The sequence below is a fragment of the Babylonia areolata genome, chromosome 1 (assembly GCF_041734735.1).
Source record: "Babylonia areolata isolate BAREFJ2019XMU chromosome 1, ASM4173473v1, whole genome shotgun sequence".
NCBI classification, from domain to species: domain Eukaryota; kingdom Metazoa; phylum Mollusca; class Gastropoda; order Neogastropoda; family Buccinidae; genus Babylonia; species Babylonia areolata.
This window is the reverse complement of record NC_134876.1, coordinates 57160989-57186083: the sequence shown is the minus strand read 5'-3', so window position 1 is coordinate 57186083 and position 25095 is coordinate 57160989. Positions and strand designations below refer to the sequence as shown.

Genomic DNA, 25095 nt, shown 5'->3' with positions numbered 1-25095 from the left:
TGACGAGGGTCAAGACAAGTTCCTGTCGCTCGGTTGTGACCGAGGTCCCCCATTCCCCCACTCTCCGCTTGCTTCAGTTCAGTTACACGCCAACACGTCCAATACAAGGCGCTTCAGTTTCAGAGCGCGTCAGTTCAGAAAACAATGTGAAAGGATCAATCTTCATCAAGTTTGTAGACTTTAAAACAGATAACAAAATCCAGGAGATGGCAGACTTTACTTACACCAGCAAGCTTTCCGCCGTTTACCTCCCAACGATGATAAATGTGCTTCTATCGATAATCGTCGCCGTCAAATATTACGGTTCTCCGCTGTCAAAAGCTCGTGTAGCCGACATCTGATTCCCACAGAGGCTCGCCGGCACCAATTTCCCATTCCAAAAACATCATCATCAATTTACAACTTACGACTAGACAAAAGAAAGAAAAAAAAAGGGGGGGGTTTGGGGGGGGGGGGGGGGGGGGGGAGACGGGGCAAGAGGGGGGTGTCGGGGGAGCCAGGGGGGATGGACAGAACTAAGGAATACTGATCACAAGGCGAGTCAAATTACCGTGCTTTAGCTCGAGGGAGTCTTTCTGGCAAAAGTTTGTGCACCTCTTCCATCTAAACCTTCTTCTTCATGTCCATCCCACCCCCACCTCCTAAGTCTTTTTTTTTTTTTTTTTTACTTATTTTTGTTGGTGTTGCCGCCGCCCCTCCCGCCCCCCCACCCATCCCCCTCTGCACCAGAAGGCAGCAGATTCATCGATCCGTCGGAAGAAGGGGAAAAAATATGGAGACAGATGGTGGAAGGATAGTGTGTGTATGGGAGGGTGGAAGTGAAGGGTGTCTGGAGAGCAGGGACTCGCCGACAACGTTTCTCATCATGTTCACCTTTCAAAATCGGAAATGTTACAAAACAAACAAACGAACATCACAATAAAAGTGGAAGGGCTGGGGGGAAAGGACAACCAACCCAAACAAAAAAAAAAAGAGAAGGCCTCGTTTGGGAAAATGGAGTTAATAATGATAATAATGTCTGCCTGGACCCCCTGGGGAGGCTGGCCCTTAAAACACAAGTCACGGCGGCAATCACAGTACACACCCTGCCGCCAAACACACCGGTGTCCGAGGAAAGGCCCTCGTTAAACGTGGCCACCCACTGTGTGGACCCTGCACTGGACAGGTTCCGGCCACAGTGGCTGGCAGCAATCATTTTGTTTGTCTGTTTGTTTTAATGAACTTTTTTTTTAACTTCATAACTGTTAAATCAAAAGAGGAAATCAACAAATAATGAAAGTATTAGCAGAACAACAGTTTCAAAATACTATCTACATATCATTTGAGTCCCTTGTACCTACCTACATACATACATACATACATACATACATATATATATATATATATATAGACACACACATACAAGCTTACAGACTAGCAGACTGACAGTCAAGCACCTGAAAACACGATTTTCAATCACTCATGGTATCAGGTACTCAGGTACTACACATATAACTCATCTTGTGGCAAGAGCGACAACTCCTGGTCCGGAGCTGCACTGCGGTGGTTCCAAGATTCACACAACATTAAAACGTGGTGAAGGGTGTCAAGCGGCAATATGTTTCGGTATTTTTCTTGTTTCAGTCGGGGAGTTAGATTTTTATATCGGTCAGTGTAGCCCAATTATGGTAATGTCGCATTTTAGCATCCTAAATTTATGGAGCTGAATTTAGGATTCTTAAGTGGGACGGAATGCACGGTAATGTCGCACTTTCGCATCCTATATTATTGGAGCTGAATTTAGGATGCTAAAGTACGATTATACCCCCAATTATTATGGTCACAATCGGAGAGAATAGACTTCCCTTCAAGAAATATGTACAAAAAGGCCGTTGCTTAAAACCAGGGTTAAAAAAAGGAAAGGAAAGAATGAAGAAAGAGGAAATTCTTGTAGACATTCGTTGAAAGTTCACTGCTGTCAAACTACATCACCAACATGCGATAGCATCCGACGACCACGTCCAGCCCTCTAGCAGAATCAACAGTCAGACTAAACAGACCTTCCCTCCAATTCCTTGGGCGGTGTGTGTGTGTGTGTGTGTGTGTGTGTGTGTGTGTGTGTGTGTGTCTGAGTGTGCGCGCGCAGTGCATAGGAACCCAGACAACTAACCACTGTCATCGAACTCGACAACTTTTTTGGTCCCAAACTTTGCTTGCTGCAGCACTGGCGGTCAAGGTGAAAGACTCTTTTTTCTCTCTCTCTTCTTTGTACGTCTCGAGAATGTGGGCCTGTATTTTCTTTGTTGTGTTTCCATGTACCCAAATCGGCTTTCTCGGAAATAATGATTTTTTTTTTTTTTAATTTGAACCTTTGGGAAACATTCCATTGTCACCTGCATCGCATTTACTTCTCGTCGTTCCAATTGCACAAGTGCACCCGGATTTCTTGGTTCAGGTCTCAGTACTGCATAGATGCCAGAACTAAACCGTTGTTATCATTATAAATGATTATTGTCTGGTTCCAGTAAAAATTGGTTAATGAATAGTGTATACAATGTAGCTTTACCATAATATTAGTGTCAGGTCAGGTCATTAGATCTGCTACTGGTAACCTGTAATCCAGTACAACCTGTTCAGGGTCGGGTTGCCGACGACTAAACCGGCACTTCCACCGCTCCCTTCTGGGACTGGTGAGGCGGGTGGCTAGACACCCTTATGGAGATCCATAAAAGGGCGTCGGCTCAGGAGAGCCACCGACGGCCATCTAGCTCCACTGTGCTGTGTGCATGCCACACGCAGTTGGCCCCCGGGGTGTGTCTACCCATGTATGCGAAGTCTGGATCCGGCAGAATCTGCGGAAGAAACCTATCGGTTCAACGGAGAGGAAGGCGGTTACAGCAACACACTGTGGAGTGCAGAGAGCAAGATGAGACACCGAAAGGATATCTTGGTCATCCACTGCATCCGTGCTCATCCTCCAGTCGTCTCGACTTAGTCTTGCCACTGGAAATTGGTGGACCCGGACGAGAGAGTGAGGTCGACGTTGCGCAACTCCTCTTCACTTTAAACAAACTCATCGCGCAAGTCATCAGTCATCCAAAATGACCTTTCATCCTTCATCATTTCATCACCCCCAAGTCCTGTGGCGACAGGCGAGCGACGAAACGACAGGTGTGGGTACACTGGCAGTCGCAGCCGCAGACCTGCACGCAGGCGGCTCAGGCCATAGGGTCGTTCTTCGTCGACAGGAGCAGCGATGGAGCTCGGCAACCGTCTGAGCGTCTGAGCAGCCCTCTTTAGGAATGCACTGCTCACCTCCCTGGCATGAGGAAGGGGCTAGAAAAGGTGCCCTAAAAATTGCCTGCTCCATATCACCCTGGCCAGCATACCGCGGCTGGCGGGGACCCTACATCAGCGGTCGAAACAAAGAGAAAGAAAAGAAAAAAACAAGGATCGTTCCTCTCACCATTGGTACTTGGAACATAAGGACTCTCCTGGACAGAGATAACGCGGACAGACCCCAAAGGAGAACAGCACTAGTTGCATCCGAACTCGCCAGATACAACATCGACATCGCAGCCTTGAGTGAGACTCGGCTTGCAGGCGAAGGCGAGCTCTGTGAACGGGGATCTGGTTACACCTTCTTCTGGAGTGGACGAGGAAGCAAAGAGCGACGTGAGGCTGGCGTTGGTTTTGCAGTAAAAACAGCACTTGTCAGCAAGCTAGCTGGAATCCCAAAGGGAGTCAACGATAGGCTTATGACCATGAAACTCCCACTGGCATCTGGCCAGAAGCACCTCACCATTGTCAGTGCCTACGCCCCAACCATGACCAACCCGGATGAAGTGAAGGCGAAGTTCTACGAGGACCTTCACTCTGTCATTGCTGCCATCCCTAAAGCAGACAAGCTCATCATTCTTGGGGACTTCAATGCTAGAGTTGGCTCTGACTACATCTCCTGGGATGGAGTGATTGGAAAGCACGGTGTGGGCCACTGCAACCCAAATGGACTGCTTTTGCTTCAGACCTGTGCAGAGCACGAACTGCTGATAACCAACACAGTTTTCTGCCTCCCTACCCGTAACAGGACGTCATGGATGCACCCTCGCTCAAAGCATTGGCATCTCATCGATTATGTCATCGTCAGGAAAAGGGATAGGCAAGATGTACGTGTAACAAAGACCATGTGCGGCGCCGAGTGTTGGACAGACCATCGCCTTGTAGTCTCGAAGCTGAATATTCGAATCCAACCCAAGAGACGCCCCCAAGGCCAGAAGGCTCCAAAACGGCTCAACATCGCTAAGCTGAAAAGCATCACCATCAAACAGTCCTTTGTGGAGCTGCTGGAAGATCGTCTGGAATCCGCCTCTCTGGACAACCAGAATGTGGAGTCTGACTGGAGGACCCTGCGTGAGCTGATCTATAGTACAGCTTCAGAGACCCTTGGACCCATGACCAGAAAGCACAAAGACTGGTTTGATGAAAACTGTGATGAAATCAAGCAGCTTCTGGATGAGAAACGCCGTCTGCATCAAGCCCACCTGAGCAACCCAAAGTCCACATCAAAAAAAGATGCATACAATGCCATCCGCAGGACTGTTCAGCAAAAGTTACGCCAGATGCAGGATAAGTGGCTGAGTGACAAAGCTGATGAGATCCAGGGATATGCTGACAGGCACGATATGAAGAGGTTCTATGATGCCTTAAAAGAAGTCTATGGTCCCACATCCTCAGGATCATCCCCCCTCCTCAGTGCAGATGGGAATACCTTGATCACCGAGAAGGAGAACATTCTCGAACGATGGGCTGAGCACTTCAACAGTGTCTTAAATCGCCCTTCCTCCATAAATGATGAAGCCATAGACCGTCTCCCACAAGTCCCCACCAACGAAGCACTGGACGATCCGCCAACACTTCTTGAGACCCAGAAAGCAATCCGTCTGCTATCCAGTGGCAAAGCACCTGGCTCAGACTCCATACCAGCAGAGGTCTACAAGGATGGAGGCACTGTGCTGACTGAGAAGCTTCATCAGCTGTACTCACTCATGTGGAAAGAAGAGACGATCCCCCAGGATTTCAAAGATGCATCTATCATTCACTTGTACAAGCGAAAGGGGAACCGGCAAGCCTGTGATAACCATCGGGGCATTTCCTTGCTCTCCATCGCAGGCAAGATACTTGCCAGGATCCTACTTAACCGCCTCACAGCACACCTTGACCAAGGTCATTTGCCTGAGAGCCAATGTGGATTCCGGAAAGAGCGCGGAACCACTGACATGGTGTTTGCTGCAAGGCAGCTGCAAGAGAAATGTCAGGAGCAAAATGCTGATCTGTTCTCCACCTATGTCGACCTCACTAAGGCCTTCGACACCGTGAGTAGAGAGGGACTGTGGAAGATCATGGCCAAGTACGGATGCCCTCGGAAATTTATTTCCTTGGTCAGCCAATTCCATGAAGGCATGCAGGCTCGAGTCCAGGACAATGGTGAAACATCTGCTCCTTTTGCTGTCACAAATGGTGTCAAGCAAGGCTGCGTCCTGGCTCCAACGCTGTTCAGCCTCATGTTCTCTGCAATGCTTACTGATGCCTTCAGAGATGGTGATGTTGGAATCGGCCTAAAGTACCGAACAGATGGCAAGCTGTTTAACCTCAGAAGGCTTCAAGCAAAAACGAAGGTCATGACAGACATCATCAGAGACTTTTTGTTTGCTGATGATTGTGCCCTCAACGCTGGATCTGAAGCTGACATGCAACTCAGCGTCGACAAGTTTGCCACTGCCAGCAGGAACTTCGGCCTTACCATCAGCACGAGGAAAACTGAACTTCTCCATCAGCCAGCCCCAGGGAAACCCTACGTTGAGCCCAACATCACAGTCAACGGTCAGAGACTCAGTGCGGTGGAGCGGTTCACATACCTTGGCAGCACACTGTCACGAAATGCGACCATCGACGATGAAGTGAACGTCAGGATTGCAAGAGCAAGCGCAACTTTTGGTAGACTCAGTGCAAATGTCTGGAACAGAAGAGGCATTAGTCTTGAGACCAAGCTAAAGGTCTACAGAGCAGTAGTTCTCCCCACACTACTGTACGCCTGCGAAACTTGGACAGTGTACCAACGACATGCCAAGAAGCTGAACCACTTCCACACAACATGCCTAAGGAAGCTACTGAACATCAAGTGGCAAGACAAGACACCAGACACAGAGGTGCTCGCAAAAGCCACCCTTCCCAGCATCTTCACCATCCTGATGCAGTCCCAGCTTCGCTGGGCTGGACACGTGGCGCGCATGCCAGACCATCGGCTGCCCAAAAGGCTCTTCTATGGCGAGCTGCAACAAGGGAAGAGATCACACGGAGGTCAGAAGAAGCGCTTCAGAGATACTCTGAAAGTCTCTCTGAAAGCGTTTGATATCAACCCTGACTCCTGGGAGGAATCTGCAGTGGACCGTGACAAATGGCGCGCTGCTGTGCACAAAGGCGCCAGGTTGTGCGAGGCCAACAGGACTGCTGCAGCTGTTGAGAAGAGGCAGGCCAGAAAGTCACGGGCAAACAAGCTCCCTGACAATGACATGCCTGTCTTTGTCTGCCCCAACTGTCAGCGAACATTTCGTGCGCAGATTGGACTATTCAGCCATCTGCGCACTCACAGATAGATTCATGAGCATCCTTCCCCCCACCCCACCACCACCCTCCCCCCATCCCCCATCCCCCATCTGGATGACAACGATGGTCATCATCGATCTCGATGGACACACCACCAGTGGTGTATAAAGTGTGTTATTAGTAATAAAACACACACACACACTATATATATATATATATATATATATATATATATATATATATATATATATATATGTATGTATGTATGTATGTATATATATAATGTGTGTGCGTGTGTGTTTCTTAACATGCACGCACTATCTATTTGTAGTAACATGCTCTCGCGATGTGAGTAGATCTTCAGATGAGATGTAGTAGTGATGGAGTTCATACCGGTCAGATGGGGGGGAAATGGTCCACGAAAAATAGATTCTCTCTCTCTCTCTCTCTCTCTCTCTCTCTCTCACGACGTATATGTGGGATGGTAGGTAGGCATGAGGGTAGGGTTGCGTGTGTGGGTGTGTGTATGTATGCGAGGATATTGCTTACAACTACTCATAAGCATGGATGAAAACAAAATTGTATGTATCTTATTTACCAGAGGGGTGGACCGGGGGGGGGGGGGGGGGGGCGGTAGGGAGGGGGGAAGAATGAAAGCATGCAAATCCTATCATACTGACATCAGTCTCGTCTGTCGTAAAACTCCACACAAGTGTGAACACATCCGCGCTCAGCTTTCCCTCCCGTTTCTAGTGCGTGGGATAACTGACGGAATAAAGGGAGCCTTTAAATAGGGATGCTTCCATGCCACGGTCCTCTGACGCTTCAGCAACAGACACCGTGCATAGAACGGTTCATCCCTTCATGTCCCTTGTGTGGCTTGCGACTCGGGCAGAACGCGACGCACGTGCAATCAATTATTTGGTCGTCCCTTCTTGATGGCCGAGTCTGGACGAGACATAAAGGTCACATGGGAGGGACCTTTCAAACCGAGGAAGAAGTCATCAGTCTCAAACAGCATCTCTGACAACGGTTGGAAGTAAGTGCAAACGCATGTAAAAGGGCAAATCTGTCCTCCAAAATCAGCAGACATCCACTGATCTCCGTCAAACAACGTGAAGACCAACACAGGACGAGGGGCAAGACGGACCGATCAGTGTGTGTGTGTGTGTGTGTGTGTGTGTGTGTGTGTCTGTGTCTGTGTCTGTGTGTGCGTCCGTGCGTGTGCATGTGTATACACGTGTGTCCTCGCGAGCGTTCAAGTATTTGAGTATTACATAATGCTTATACGTCAGTAGCATAATTATATACCAGTAACATATGAACAGATTAGAACTTAATTTTAGTATTTGCAAAGTCGTTTTTGTTGATGATGTTACTTATCCTTCTCCGTCTGCTTCTCCTTCTTCTTCTTTATATTTTGAACAAGAAACCAACCTTGATTTTCCAGCGTGATAAAGAAACAAACACACGAGAAGCAAGTAACGCTGAGGACGGCCTGCGTGTCTGTGCGTGATAGAATGGGGAAAAAAAGTTTTAGAAAGAGGCTTCATTATATTTCACTTCAATGCAGGGAATCCTCATCATGCCGACGAGAATATTAGTTACCATGGAAACCCAATCGATGCCAGCACTATGAAAAGGGCCACGTCTGAAACGTGCACACGCGCCGTATCACACTGAGACTAGAGCTTTGAAGCCTCCATGTATTCATTTGTTGTTGTTGTTGGTGGTGGTGGTGGTGGTGGTGCTGGTGGTGGTGCTGGTGCTGCTGCTGCTTTAGTTGTCTAGCTGAAAGTTCCAAACTCATCCAGTGGAGAGTTTTTATGAAAATACCCAGCTTCCCAAAGACAGCATTATATTGAGATCCCTCCCCCACCTAATGTGATTTCTTCTCCTTCTTCTTCTTCTTCACATTTTTTGTATCAATCATTCTACAGGCACGTGTAATCAATCAATCATTCCAACCGTTATGAAGTAATCAAAATCATTTTACTAGCATGCGCAATCAATCATGTGCTGAGTCAACCCAACTGTTATGAAGGGTTGTGTGTGTACTCACGACTCGTCCAATTCAATGCCTTTTCTTTACCCCCAAGTGAAACTTCATTTTCGATTTCAATGGCAATATATTGAAATTTAAAAGTTTATGAACATGGGATGAAAGAAAAGATACAAGGAGATGGTGGGGGGATAAAGAAGCAAAGAAGGACAGAAGAGTTGTAAGTTATGTTTAAGATTACCACAGCAGTCAGTTTCCTCAAACAAACATGCGCATAATTAGCCTTGTGGTCTTCTACATCACGGGCAGTCACAGCAGTTACGAGAAACTCCAGAACAAACTGGTGACCTGCCTCATTTAACCAAATTTGAAACAGGACTCACCCACAATCACTGGTAGGGAATAATTATGACATGCAGATGTTTGGCTGTGCAGGTAAGTTAGCGCTCCTTTACGAGGAAGATGTCCTGGTCATAGCCGGCACTACAACCATGGAAGCCAAGATCCTCCAGGCCCAGCTTCGATGGTCTGGCATCGGCAGTCGCAACCAGGGACTTCCAAAGCACACGTACAAATCATATAACCTCAAGACCAACCTCAAACGGGCAAACCTGAGCAGCTTGCGACTACTGATGCTGATAAAAGTAGTTAGCAAGCCCCAACAACAAATGCAGTGAGGACATTCGAGGAGACCGCTGCCTGTCGTGCATACTGGCGATCCATGCCCCACCTGCAACTGCACGTGTGCTTCGGACTTTGGGCCCCGGAGCCGCATGCGTGTCCATCGATGATGGCACAAGGTATTGTCATTTTCTGCTCCAGACTGACATCCATGATGACAACGTGGGCAGAATGAGCAACATGTGAGAGTGTGTGGACACAGGGATATGTAAGGGCATCCATATTATCGTGTTGCCTGTTTTTGTATTGAATTAGATTGCAATTATCTACAGTTTGTACACAGGTTAAGCCAGAACCGTTTTCAAGGAATCGCGTTTCATAAGAATTATCATGTCAATCATTATCATCATTGCTACTGCTGCTGATGCTGACACAGAATTCCCAAGGAGTCAGAGTACCGCGGTGACTGACAGTGTCGCCACGTCAAGACCATTCCCAGGAGTGGACTTGGTCACAAAACTAATCCAGCTGACAAAGTAGCCCTCCAGTGATATCAACCGCTTCCTCCATCCTCCATTCCCACCCACCCACACGTCCTCCCTCCCTTTCACCCTCTTCAGCTGTTGTCTGGTGGGGTCAGAAAGTGACCCCTCTGCATTTATTACACACAGGCGGCGTAATAACAGTTACAGTGAGTTCTCTTCAGTGTTTTGTTTTTCTGTCATTATCATCATACGAATTACCATCAGACTGTTTGTGTGTATTCAAAACGAGATCTTTCGGCAAAACTATTCTCATGCTCATGAGGAATCTGTCCAGTTCAAGTGGGCTGGGCTCCATAAGCAATCTTTGCAGTGCTAATTTTGCTTAGCGTTACGAATGCGTCAACCAGGCCCGAGAGACACAGACACTTGCAGTGTTCGTCATGAAATTAGAGCAACACACCCAAAGACGCGTCCGTAAAGTGGATGATACTTGACTGTGTGGTTCCAGTCTTCCCATAGAACACTCAAATCTAGACAGGAGCCGGTCGCAGGCCGGAAAAAAACACCACCACCTGCGCTGGGAATCGAACCCGCGTCCTCCCAGCCGTCAGTCCGCGACACTAATCATTTCGCCACAGCGGCTGGCCAGTTGGGAATGGTTGGTGTTGTTTGTTAGCTGATTTATTCTTGTATACGCTCAGGTTTTCTAAACTTGTGGTCCACTTTTCACTGTATTTGTATTTCTTTTTATCACAACATATTTCTCTGTATGAAATTCGGGCTGCTCTCACCAGGAAGAGCGCGTCGCTACACTACAGCTCCACCTTTTTTCTTTTCTTTTTTTTTTTCTTCTTTTCTTTTTTGTATTTTTTCCTGTTTTTCTTATCGAAGTGGATTTTTCTACATAATTTTGCCAGGAACAACTCTTTTGTTGCCGTGGGTTCTTTTACCTGCGCTAAGTACATGATGCACACGGGACCTCGGTTTATCGCCTCATCCGAATGACTAGTGTCCAGACCACCACTCAAGGTCTAGTGGAGGGGGAGAAAATATCGGCGGCTGAGCCGTGATTCGAACCAGCGCGCTCAGATTCTCTGACTTCCTAAGCGGACGCGTTACCTCTAGGCCATCACTCCACTGGATGGGCGTGTCTGGCTATCTCTATGTCCACTTCTTTGGGTTGAAAGATTTGCCCACACTTCAACTATCACTTTATTACTTTTTTGACTCACTTGTGTAAACAAAGTGAGTCTATGTTTTAACCCGGTGTTCGGTTGTGTGTGTGTGTGTGTGTGTGTGTGTGTGTGTGTGTGTGTGTGTGTGTCTGTGTGTCCGTGGTAAACTTTAACATTGTTATTTTCTCTGCAAATACTTTGTCAGTTGACACCAAATTTGGCATAAAAATAGGAAAAATTCAGTTCTTTCCAGTCATCTTGTTTAAAACAATATTGCACCTCTAGGATGGGCACCAAAAAAAAATTTTTTAAAGAAGCCTAATTATATGCAAACTGCATTTACTGTTATATTTATATTTTTTGTATTCTCTAAACTTGGCACTTTGACCTCTTATTCTGACACAACAACAAGAGGAGTCATTATTATCATTCTTTGTTCAAACAGGAACTTCTTTTGCTGAGCATGGAATTTTTATTTATTTTGCAAACGTTTTGGTGCAGATAGTAAAGAAGGGAAATTACTCTGTAACTAATGCTAGGGGACTGAATTTATCACAAGTGAGTCTTGAAGGTCTTGCCTCTCTTGTTTTTGTTTTGTTTTGTTTTTTTGTATGCATTCTTACTTTTCCGTGTCCAGTTTCATGTCTGATACAATATGGGAAAAGAATTTTCTCGGCGATCCCGGTTGAACAGATTATTACTGGAGGGATTCGGTGCTTTTCTTTGACAGAGAAAGCGTTGGTTAATCTATTTTGTGTGTGTTTCCTTCTGGTGATTTTCGTTTTTTCTTTCTTTCTTTTTTTTCATCCTTTTTTTTTCAGAGTTAAGTGAGTGTTGGGGGGGGGGGGGGTGAGGGGGGGTGCGTGTGTGCGTCTATGTGTGTGTGCGCGCGCCTGTTTTGTTGGACAAAGAATACAGGTGGAGGGAAATTGCAGAGACAGATGTGGGTATGTGAAAGCTAACCAGAAGTGAGAGATACTAAGTGCCGCAGAAAATGTATGAGCACCTTTCACAAGGAGAACAACTATGAAGATGAGACAGTGGAACATGGCGGTAAGAAGTGGAGTAGGGAGAAAGGAGGGGGTTGGAAGGGCGGGGGTGCGGGGGGGGGAGGGGGGGCACCGAGAAGGGACATATGGAGAGAGAAGGAGAAAAGATTAAAGATCAGAAACTATTATCATCATCATGTGAATTTACCAAGCGCTTATCTTTAAACTAGGTAGTAGGCACTAGACAACAACACCCCCGGACCCCCCCTCCCACACACAAACACACAATGAGAGAGAGAGAGAGAGAGAGAGAAGGGTGACCGCAACTTACCACAAGGACAGAACCAGGAACAGATTGGGACAGACAAGACAGTGTCACCAGTAGCAGTATAATGAAAACAACAAACACAAGAACACACAAAGAGAACACCATGCATGTATGTCGTGCACCACACACCACACACCCCTCACCTCCTCTCGTTGTCGTCCAGATGGGAGAAGAGGACGTTCTTGGCAATGGCCTTGGACAGAGACGCCATGGTCTTGTAGTCTTTGGGTACCACCTGCACATATCATCCTCCTCCTCATTATCATCATCATGAACGTTATTATCATAACAAAAACAAAGTCAGAGAGGACAAAGTAGCCAACCCTCGCACAAACACACACGCACGCATGAACACGCACACACATGCCCCCCCCCCCCCCCCTCCCCCTCCATCCTTACGCGTACACACACCACAGACATCAGTCATCATTAATCTGAGCTAACAAAATTCCATACTTGTACCCTGTTTTGTTGTTGTTGATTTTTTTTCCCCAAAACCCCGTGTTTCATTTTCCACGACCGCCACCCCTAAAAATCAAGGTTAAACATAAACATGTACAAACACATCTAAATGCATAAATACCATAAATACTGGCAGTGCTAAGTTTTTCTACTGTCTGGTAGGCAATTCAGCTCCACTGAATATTCAATATTAATGTGGGTTTTTTTTTAGAGAACGACAACAAATTAAAGCTCAGTGTATTGTATTATGTTGACACAAGGTTGCAGAAAAAAAATCTCTTGATAGATGTGTAATTTTCACGGACTTTTATTCTATTATTTTTTCCTTCTTCTTTTGAGCAAAATCTTCTTCAACACTACAGGTGTAGTAAAAGGTGCCATGAAAATTCCAAGACTTTTCCACGACTTGTATGCACGAAGGAAGAAAGAAAGAAAGAAAAAAAAAGAGAGAGGGAGAGTGAGAGAGAGAAAGAACGAAAGAAAGAACAAGAAACAAAATGAAAACCCACACTGTGACGATGAAGGAAAATCGAAGATAAAGAAAGGATTCCATATTTGAATGAATGAATGAATTAATTAATTAATTAACCCTTTTTTGCGATGTAAAAAAACTGTTCAGGTAGTTGCCTTTTTCCCGATCCATTAAGCACAACGTTTATCATAATCACCACCATCATCATCATCATTATTCTATCAAATTTCCGAGTAGCAATCAGACAAAAGCAACTGGGTATGGTGGAACCCAGGGGAATTGCATTTAAGTTAAGACTGTGATATAAACAGCCCTGGTGATACGTTTCGTCTTTACCTGAATGCACTACAAATTCCATTTCGAGAACTGCATTCATTCCAAAGGAGATTTTACGGGTGAAGTCAATGTTTCGACTATGCTGCTGCTGTCTCGTATTTTAAGTTATTTCTAATGTTTCCAGAAAAACAAATATGCATGCCTGTGATGTTGTTAACCGTCTTGTCTGTCTTCTGTAGATTTTGGTCTTCGTTTTAAATTGTTGCCTTTTTTATATTTCTATTTCATTTGTTCATTTTTTCTTTATACTATCAGTAGTATGTTTTAGGTATTAATTGATGTGTATTTTGTTACCCTCAGTACCCCTAATGGGGACAAAATCAAGAACTAAATTTAATGTTCAGATGTGCGTATCTGGATGCTGGCACGCGTGCTCCCGTGCTTAATTATAACAGTGTCCCAACATCAAGAACTTGATAAACAGGAAAATGCGGCCCTCAAAAACAACAAAACAAAAATAAAATAAAAAATGAGATCATTCGTGACATATCAAAAAGACCAGAAAAATCCATTTTTACCCGTTCTGCCATTTAAACCAACGCTTCATACAGCCAACTATAGTCCTAGCTTCGGAAACAAAACAGTAACTGGCGAAGCCTTCATAGCTTACGTGTGATTCCTGCTGAACTACAAGAACAAAACTGAGAACGCGGGTGGAGGAGGTGAGGAGAAGGGCGCGGGAGGGTGGGGAAGAGGGTTCCAGCACTTAGGTATTTCCAGTTCAGGGTTCTTTTTTTCCGTCAATATTACTATGATGGGCGGATCGGACGCGTGTTCTCCAACATAATAAACAAATTTAGATTAAACTTTACATGTTTTCATCACGGCTTTCCTGCTTCGACAGATTGTATCACTCTTGACCACACCAGTTTTCCTATTTTGGGTTTGTTGGTGGTGGTGGTTGTTTTTCGTATCAACAATTACAGAAATTACACGATGATTTAGTGTAAACAAAGATGATCGAAATCCTATCTACATGCTCACCGACAAAAAAAAAAAAACAAACAAAAAAAAAAAAATCTGTACAGCCTGTTGAAACGTGTGGCTTGTGCTACACAGTCTAGTCACATCGGGTCTGCATTTCCCAGATACTTAAACGACCCATGGGTTTAACTTCGAATCTGTCGAACTTTTAACCTGTTCCCATTTTTATCCACGACTTCACCGTTCAGATACTTCACAACAGAAGTGGCTAGACCTAACATATGCTGAACGATTCTCACAGTGATGGACTTTTCAGGCAAGATGGCCGACCAAGAAGTGCCGTCAACTACGTAATTATTTCAGTATATTCTTTGTAATTAATACAGTGCCCTCTAAAAATAATCACAAGCAATTAAGATGATGGTCAAGTTTGTGTCATTCCGTGTGTTCTGTCTAGAATTTCTTTCTTTCTTTTTCTTCCTCTTCTTTCTTTTTCTTTCTTTAAACTACGGACAAGAAATAGAATGTGATGTTTCAACCGTACATTCCAGCAACGAACCAGAAACGTGTTTAAGTTTACCGCATACAGACGGAAACACGAAAACATCGGGTTGTTACACTGGACTCTCGTTGTGCAAAAACATATACGTGAACCAAAAACTACAAGAAGAAGAAGTATGAAAACGTAAAGAAACACAAACATGCACAAATACCCTCTTTCCACCAATTTACCTCAGAACTGGAAGCCATCACGGAAACTAGAAAGAGAGACAGACAGCAGACCCCAAATCTCGGCAAAAGAACTAAAACCTAAAGTGTGAAGAGAAGCGTTGACAGCACGTGGCGGTGCCAAAGAAACTTGGTGACAACTTCTTCAGGCAGGTACCCTCCTCCGCTACATACAGGCTTTTATAGCCACACTGTAGCGGACGTGGCAGGCGCAATGGCGGTGGAAGCTGTCACTAAATATTTATCAGGCCAGTGCGACTGGCTGTCGGGGGACAGACACAGAGACAGGAGAGTGAGGGGTGGGGGCGTAGGGGGGTAGGGATGGGTGTGAGCGGGGATGGGGGGGAGGGAGATCTGGGATGAAGGTGCGGAGGGGGGGGGGGGGATCTGGAGAAGAGGCAGACCGGAGAGAGACGCTGTCTGCGGAGTCCTGCCAAGTCTACCACTCCTCTACCTCCCAGAACCACACCCCACCCTCTCCCGGTGAAGTCAGGGTCCACAGACCCTAATCTCTTGCTGCAGTATGTTACCGTTCTGTTGGTCCCCATGGGCAATGGTTCGTTCCGCGTAAAGTGATACGCTCTCTAATCTCGTTCGTGAGTGTGTATTCTGATACATTAAAAAAAAAAAAAGAATGTTGGGGGATCCCAGGAACTCTTTTACAAAAAGTGAAGGCGGTCCCGGCCAGCCTTCAGTGGATCACTCTAAGGCCGCAAATTCTCATCAAACCTGCATCGCTACACACATACAAAAGAAGGCATACCTTGTAGTCATAATCGTCTAGGCTTTTGGGTCAAGAAGGGAAACAAACTCTTCTTGGTAGCAGTCGATCTTGACGTCAGACAGACGCTTTTCACTATTTTTATGTATTTGTTCTAGATTTTAAAAATAATAATAAAGAACGTTTCAGGGATCTGCTCGATGAACATGCAGTTCGTCCTTCACATTTTCAAAGCGTCTGGGATGTCAGGTGAGGAGGGTGGCAGAGTGGTAAGACGCTCAACTGTCAATACAGTGTCCGTGGTTGTCTGGGTACGATTCCCGATTCCCGCTCTCGCCCTTTCTCCCAAGTTTGACTGGAAAAATCAAGCTGATAGTCCAGTCATTCGGATGAGATGATAAACCGAGGTCCTGTGTGCAGCAAGCACTTGGCACAATGAAAAAGAACCCTCGGCAACAAAAATGTTGTCCACTGGCAAAAACTTTTAGAAGAAATCCACTGCCATAGATATACATGCATCCAAGGCCTACCCAAGCCCGTCTGGCTAAGCTGTTGGTCAGGCATCTGTCCGAATGCAGTGACGCCTTCCTGAGAAACTGAAACTGGGGTATCATGTTTAGCAGAAAATTAAATCATGATTATATACATACAAGTAATACCCTGACGAGCTAGCTTGGTATGGTATGTCTGATGGTGTCAACAAAAGAGGCCTGCAGGGCACGTGGGAACTTTCACGTGGTGCTGGTCACGTGTGACAAGCAGTCATGTCGGTTTGCGTCAGTCTATGCTTAGGCCATCATGCTTTACAGTTATGAACCCAAAGAAGCTACAGCGTTGCCAATGCCCTTATGGTCCGGCAATCAAAGACTGCGTGTGAGCTCGTCAAGAGTTCATGACTTCCCCCTTTCCAGTTAAATGGGGGCTTTACAGCATCCGTGCCTAAGACTGATAGAGAAGCGCTGAATGTAAACGAGAGCAACGCAGTACTTGATTTGCAGATTACATAGGCCTGTGCGTAAATGACGCTAATGAAGATCTTCATTTGAAAGAGAGCTATATGTAAATGAGGGCATGCAGTGCTTGATTTGTTGACAACACAGTGCTGTAATCATGGAAATGAGGCAACGTAGTGGTCAATTTGTGGACAGGATATGCACAACTCGGTCAACTGCAAACAACCGATACATCTTTCCCTGGGACACGGCTGGGAGAAACAACCGAGAACAGACCGAAACAAACACTCTCATCGATTTCATAAGAACTGGACAAAAGGCAAGAGTGACAGTTGGGAAAGAAGAAGCTGGATTGTTGCAGAATAAGAAATAGATTGCCTTAAAAACTCAGGCCTGAAAACAGCTGAAGACAACAACAACAACAACAAAAATGGGGGTGGGGGGCGGGGGGGGGGGGGGGGGGACTACGTCTGGGGTCAGAAGCTCTAGTGGTTGTAGCATTTCAGAACCTTAAAATGGGCAGTAAAATGTATACAAGCTTGTGTGAGGCCCCAAAAAAGTAAAACGGTTCTAGCATTCAAAAATGTGAAACTGGATATTAAAACATAAGCTTTTGTACGGCCCCCAAGTCAAAATACCTCGAGCAAATCATGTGAATCTAGATTCACTGGGTCTAATGAATTCAGTTTAAAGAAAGCGAGACTTAATGATACACATTTGTATGAGAATGTCACAACACGCGTCAGTTTCCGAATGCTGGAGAGGTTTTTCTCTTCTTCTTTTTTTCTTTTTTAGAATAATAACTGAGTTCTTGACACAAAACAACTCACTCAAAATGAAACTGGGCCCGTGGTTTATTAACCACCCATTTCTGAACATCACCCTTAGAATCTCCCTCATTTTGTTCTTCTGAACGAATTAAGTATCAATGTTACCACACTAACATGTGACCTTGGTGTATACTTCATATGCAGAATGTCCTGGTGTCTACCAGATTTGATTCCGTGGAACTGCTCTGAACTGATCCCATCGTCTCACATGTACCACCAACAAATAAAACCCGCTCACCGTCTTATTTTTTTTAAATGTATCCCGTCTACAGTCACAGGGAACGTTTCTGTTTCTGGTTTTTCACATTCATTATCAGGTGTTTCTGTGGTTGAATTAACTACTTCCATTTCACAAAGTCTGTTCAGTAATCTTTCTGCAATGTACTTATATTTGTTTCAAACATTCATCTTGGATTCTGCCGTCCATTTATCCCGTTTCCCCCAGCTAATTATACACAAGTGTACTATCCTCTTCTCTCCCTTTTTTGTGTGTAATTTTTATCTCTCTTTTTTTTTCTCTCTCTCTCTCTCTTTCTTTCTTTCTTTCTTTTCTTTTTCTTTTTTCTTTTTTTTTTTTTTAAGGGGGTGTGGGTGGGTGGGGAATGACATTCAAATGTGAAAACGTATTATTCAACAACAGATATTGTTACGTGAGGACTGATCGTCACAGGAGCAAGGGTGCATAGTAATGATAGAACAGCCAAAAGTAAAAGACCACTCGTGGACCCGGGAGAACATGAGAGTTACAGCCCTTGAATGAACGAGGCGGAAGAACTACTCCTGGGAATCAGCATACGCAGTCTCCAAGGTGCCTCTATCCAGACGGAAGAACTACTCCTGGAAATCAGCATACACAGTCTCAACTTAAGAACCTAGTGGACTTTCAGTTTCCTCAACATAAAGAATTACCTGCAATGAAACCATTTGGTCAAATCGTATGGAAACGTGCTCTCTGAAACCACCAAAGGAGACGCAGAAGACAATAGGCACATGCTATTATCACACAGACATAAGCACTGGTCTCACTGTGGCTCCCGAAGTGACAATGGCGTGGTAAACGGGACCTCCCCATATGGAAACAGTACTTCCATTACTTTGAAAAACAAAACAAAAAATCCTCAAATATTTTTTTTTAAAACAATCAGTCTTCACTTCTCATATTATTTCCATTAAGAACCATAGAACCCCCCTACATAAAAATCAGGCATATATGATATTTACATACTTTTTCTTTATATCAGTGCTTTTGTCTCCTGATGATATCTATCATCTTTAAGCTATGTTATTGTTTTGTTCTCGTGTAATGTTCTCTTTAGTGGACGATCTTTTTTTTTTTACGCCGAGCTCCTTCATGTCTGGGTGAAATGACTTTTCGCTATCGTTCTCGTCAAAGTTATATTTTTGATTTCTAAAATACTAAACTTTTTTTCTTCTTCTTTTTCTCTTTTTTCCGACTGCCTAAACGTTTCTATGTGTGTTTGGATTTTCGGTATTATAATGTCAACAAGTGTGATTTAAACAGCCAATTACGATTTCCTGCCATTACTACCACTTCATCCCCTACTTCCATTCCTTCCTTCCACTCTCCTCAGAAAACGGTTTCTGTGCACCGGGAGATTAAAATTAATTAAAAGTTACAGTAAATGTCGAGACACTGTCGGGGATTCATAATGACAAACTGACCTTAATACCTGGTGCAAACAAGGGGGAGGGGACAAATGCAAACATTCCAGAGGCTATAATTTTAAAACGTTTTACTCTAGGTGTCTTTGTGTTCCACTTTACCTCTTAAGATGCTTTTGGACTTCACATTTTACAGACACATGCATGCCTCACAAATTGCCTTCTCCCCATGAAAGCAACTTAATCATCGTTCAAACTCAGCTCCACAGCTGTCAGTCAGTCAGAGAGAGAGAGAGTCACTGCCCAGTGTCTACCATTTACAACGGAAACATTCCTCTCTCTCTCTCTCTCTCTCTCTCTCTCTCTCTCTCACACACACACACACACACACACACACAACCTTTATGGGAGAAGACTCCTGTACCCGCCGTCTCAACAACAGCAGAAAGATCAATACTAAGCGAGACAACTGCTTCTTTTTCTCTTCCACGAAGAAACCACGGCTTACGTCCCGTCACTGCCCGACGCGTATGAATAGAAGCGGCGTGGGAATGTGTTTGCAAAAGTAAATAATGACCGGTTTGCTCAAACTGAAAGGGAAATCTGACAACAACAGACAATTTTTTCGAACATTGGATGGGCTGAGGGTGGGGGGCGGGAGAGAGAGAGAGAGACTCAAAATTTGATCCTCTTCCTCTCCTTTTCTTCTTGTTCAAATCAGTTGCGCGAGAGCTTACCACCCAGACAACAGAAGAACAAGAGAGGCAAGGGCTTCAAGACTCACTTGTGATACACTTTTAAAAAAATCTAATCGTTAAAATGTGTTCTGTATTTGTTATTATAAAGCTTCGGGTTAAAAGAAAAAAAAAGTCCTAACGGCAGATTCGAATTCCGTGTGTTCGGGTGAGAAGAAACTGTCTTACCCATTACACTATCGTGGCTCCTTAACTGACGTTCAAAAATATAACATTTAAACATGCTTTTTAAAGGGCGATGAATCGATTGCGGTATTCGCAGTGAGAACGCTGTTTAAATCATATTATTCTGGTGTATCTTGGGCATTCAAAAAATCTTTAAGGGCAATTAAAAATTCTTTTTAAGTCCGCGGTAAAGGAGACATGGCTATCGCCGCAATCACACTGCAACATTTAGCCGTTTTCTCTGGATCTAGATAGATGTACAAGTTTCAGTTAGTTACACCCAGTTGACACGGTCGATTCAATTTCTCTTTTATGTTCATTCTAGTTTTATAGTTTTAAAGTTGATATGAAAATTGAGTATTTTGTTAAACTAATAACACGTAGAGCAAAGTACAAGTACTTCTAAACGTCTTATGAAGTGAAAAGGACTTCATTTTGAGAAAAGTCAAGACTGGAAATTTTTACGTTTCATCAATTCAAGGGTATTAACTCACATGGTTTATTATTTTTAACTGTGAATTCCGACTGATTCTGTGGATATTTTTATGGCAGTTTGGGGCATAATCCAGTAAGTGATGAGGCGTTCACAAATCTTTCTCTGAATAAATATTTAACAGTCTCCTTCTCCAACTTTCCATCACATGTTATCGTGTATTGTCGATTGAATATAGGATTGAACGGGCAGGTCAACAACTTAAAATGGCGTCGTTCGCGTTCGCGAAGAATATGAGCACGCGCTTTGAATGTGTATAAATATGTGTACGCAACTGATTTTTGCCCATGACCTTCTGGGCTCAGCCAACAGATCTATAAAGTCCACTCGTCGTACTGATTTTAGTATTTTCCGAAAAAGACCACTTGGGCGAATGAACATAGTGAAAGCCCTGTACACTGAGAGTAAAACACATAAGCTTTTTTTATGTATTGAGTGTAATTTCAAAATATAATGTTTAAGATGAGAAAGATCAGTTTAAAGCAAATTAAGTCCCTTAGCATTAATTACAGATTAATTTCCCTTTTTTTTACTATCTGCACCAAAACGTTTGCAAAAATAAATATAACTTCCATGCTTAGCAAAAGAAGTTCCTGTTTGAACAAAAAATGATAACAATGACTGCTCTTGTTGTTGTGTCAGAATATCAGATCAAAGTGCCAAGTTTAGAGAATAAAAAAAATATAAATATAACAGCAAATGCAGTTTGCATATAATTTGGCTTCTTTTTTTCTTTTCTTTTTTTCTTTTTCTTTGTGCCCATCCCAGAGGTGCAATATTGTTTTAAACAAGATGACTGGAAAGAACTGAATTTTTCCTATTTTTATGCCTAATTTGGTGTCAACTGACAAAGTATTTGCAGAGAAAATGGCAATGTTAAAGTTTACCACGGACACACACACACAAACACACACACACAACCGAACACCAGGTTAAAACACAGACTCACTTTGTTTACACAAGTGAGTCAAAAATGGATATTTCAATTCATGTTTTCGTTGATCCATTCATACTCTTTCTCTCTCTCTCTCTCTCCTGTCTGTCTGTCACTCTCTGTCTGTCTGTCTTTCCTTACCTCCTTTTCTTCCTTCTGTTTGCCTGTCCCCCCCTCCCCCTCCCTTTCTCTCCATTAAACTCCCTCTCTCCTCATTCCTTTCCTTCCCACTCCACCCCAACTCATATCCCAGTGCAACGCAAATGTTTTCTTGTGATAAAAATAATGATTTGCAGTTTTTAAATCTGAGATGTTTTCAAGGCAACGCATGTTTGTAGCAATCTAAGTCTGGACTAAAACCCGAGCACTCTGAGACATTCAATCGATTCCCTGCTGTTTAAACTGTCGCGTGTAACGTATTTTATAAGATATTGACAAAACGATCGCATTTCTCCCAGGATTTTCCTACGAAAATAATAACTTATTAAAAATTTTAAAAATTAAGTCTAGAACATGCAAGATTCACAATTGCTGTGCAAATACAGCACATGCCCAGAACAGTGTGTGTGTGTGTGTGTGTGTGTGTGTGTGTGTGTGTGAGTGTGTGCGCGTGCGTGTGTGTGTAGTGTGTGTGTGTTGTGCGTGCGTGCATAAGTGTGTCTGTATGCTCGCGCGCGCGCGTGTGTGTGTATGAATTAGTGTGTGCGTGCATGCATGCGCACGTGTGTGTGTGTGTGTGTGTGCACGCGCGCGCGCGCGCGCACGTGTGTGTCTTGCTTTTGTTTGTTGTTTTTAGTCTTGTTTTGAGCTTCACTTTACAAGAAAACGCTATTTCCAACAACAGTTACCATGCAAACGGCAAAGACGCACGCGATGGTGAAAAGCGAATAAGAGGGAGCAGCGACAGACAGCAAAGAAAAAAACAACATGATAATTATGTTGTCACAGAAGGCAGGTTGTCCGAAGGGCCGTAGTGCCCCCTGCTTTCTGAAAGCATCCATTCGCCTCCCTGACAAATCGCCTTGCGTGTCGCCATGGCCACGCAAAAGCTTCGCCGCCCGCTCAGGCTGCAGATTAGTTGGCTGCTGCTCAATTCCGCGAATGGACAATCACGCATGTGATGGTCAGACAACAGCCTAATTTGCGCGTATGGACAACCGCGAAAATTACGGACAATTCCAAAGAGTCGGTTTTCTGAAGTTGGAAGGTACCAACGAGGCCTCATAACTGAGGTAAATGGATGGTTTTCCCTCCCAACATAGGGAAAAACATGGTAGTAAGTGATGCAGGTTTCATTTGGGACAAAACCTATATAATTATAGCCTACCGGAAAAGTATCGAACATATCCGGTACTGGCGGAAGGAATACAGAGATGAGGAAAACTAGGTGAGATTCTGACGTTGCAATGGTGCAAAATGTCACCCGGTGATATTTTGTACCCGGATGACATTTCTAACGGGGGGTGACATTCTGTACCGGGGTGACATTCTGTACTGAGTGTGTGACATTCTGTACCGGGGCGACATTCTGTACTGCGGTGACATTCAACACCCTGAGGATAATCATACAGAGGCAGCGTAGGAAAAACAAACACAAAGGATCCGTCTGGTCGATACCATCCATGTTCATGGAACACAAGGGATCTAATTTATGCATACCATGTCGTTTTGAAATTGCCACGTTTGCCGTTTAGCTGCTGCAAGATCTGATGATGATGATGATGATGACGACGACGACGACGAAGAAGACGCTTTTTCAACACTCCAAGCTAAACCGATTTTAACTGAACAATGAAGTGTTTTACATAATGACCGACTTTCCAGGCAGGAAGGCTGACCCAGAAGTGCCCTTCACTAGAATTTGCAACATATTCACTTTGCTTAATTCAGTACACTCCTTTTGCAATAAACACGTCTATGATGCCGTTAGTGTCATTATGAGAGTAATGCGAAGAATTTCTTTTGCAATTCTTTTTAATTAGCAGCGGGCGCTCAATTAGAATGGCATGTTGTCTTACAACTACAACCAGATGCCATTCAAGCAACGAACACCAAAAAAACAACAACACACACACATCCTAAAACTAATGTATTTCGGGAAAAAATGTCTTTATGTTTAATTCACATTTAGTGCTAACAAACTAAGAAACCAGAGAAAATTAATAATTCTAACACATCTACGCACGCACGAATGCTTAAACACACACACACACACACACACACACACACACACACACACATAGGAGCGCGAACGAACGAACACGTACATTACATTCATCCATATAAACATACATACAACCGATTCAGGGTTATTCATACTCTGTTTACACAAGAGCCAAACTCTCTCTCTCTCTCTCTCTCTCTCTCTCTCTCTCTCTTAATCCCAAAATGCACAACTGTTTTCTTTTTTTCGATATGTTCTGTAGTTCCAGACTGGAAGGGTCATGCATGAAAGAAAGTTACACCAGTGTGTGTGTGTGTGTGTGTGTGTGTGTGTGTGTTAGTCTGTCAAGTGAGCAGAAAAGAGCATGTGGGTGTTTCTTGTTTGTTTGTTTTTTTGCGGTGTGTGTGTGTGTGTGTGTCTGTCTGTCTGTCTGTCTGTCAAGTGAGCAAAAAACAGCCCGTAACTGCTTACGTCAGTGACCCAGATCCAAGGCTTACAAGTATCATTTTAACCCATGTAAATAAATATACAAAATAAAATAATGAAAATCGAATGAAAACACAAAATAAGATAAAAAAAAAAAATGAAATATAACACCAGCGCCAATTAAATCCAAGTCAGAAACGACTCAGCAAACAAAGACAGGCTGTGAAGTCTGAAAACCACCCTATTCAACAACCGCTAAACCGTTCGTTTCTTTTCACTCCACACACACGAGAGAAGGCATCAAGCATTCCGGTTTACCTTTCACAAAGGACAAGACATTAATAAACACTCAGTTACCTTCCACTTTTTCTTCTTCTTCTCTCAACAAGTGTGTGTGTGTATATATGTATGTGTGTGTGTGTGTGTGTGTGTGTGTGTGTGTGTGTGTGTGTGTGTGTGTGTGTGTGTGGTCTTTTCAATTTTTGTTCTTTATCATTGTTACATGTTGATTGTATTGACACTCAGCAACTTTCCCAGGCAATTTCAGAACGTTCAACACTATCCATATATTTTAAAAAATAAAATTAAAATAAAAAGTTCAATAAAAAGAAATATAAAGAGAACGGTGTCACCGAGTTACGCAATACGAAGTGAGCGGGTGGGGGTGAGGGTGGGGGTGGCCAGTGCAGAGGGAGCTGGGGGAGAGGGGCTGGGGGGGGGGGGGGGTTAGATTGAAATCAAGCAGTTGTTTGATCAAGCTGTCGCAAGGAGACCAGAACGATTACACAAACAGCCGCCTTCTCTTCGGTCCTCCGTACACTTCACAAGGCCCGCAACACATGCCGTTTTATGTACTCTGCCAAACTGCGTTATTAAAGCGAGCAAGAAAAAGGAGAGTTTGGGAGGATGGGAAAGGATGGGGCTGG

At 44.1% G+C, this 25095-nt stretch overlaps 1 protein-coding gene across 7 annotated transcripts in view; it reads right to left on the bottom strand.

The window, feature by feature from the left end:
• Nucleotides 1-25095, bottom strand: part of LOC143284566 (cAMP-dependent protein kinase regulatory subunit) — a 142019-nt gene that overhangs the window by 18691 nt on the left and 98233 nt on the right. For all 7 annotated transcript variants that reach the window (XM_076591370.1, XM_076591360.1, XM_076591401.1 and 4 more), the window contains exon 3: nucleotides 12326-12417. In XM_076591370.1, the coding sequence (XP_076447485.1) occupies nucleotides 12326-12417 (92 nt within the window). The remainder of the gene's footprint in view (nucleotides 1-12325; nucleotides 12418-25095) is intronic.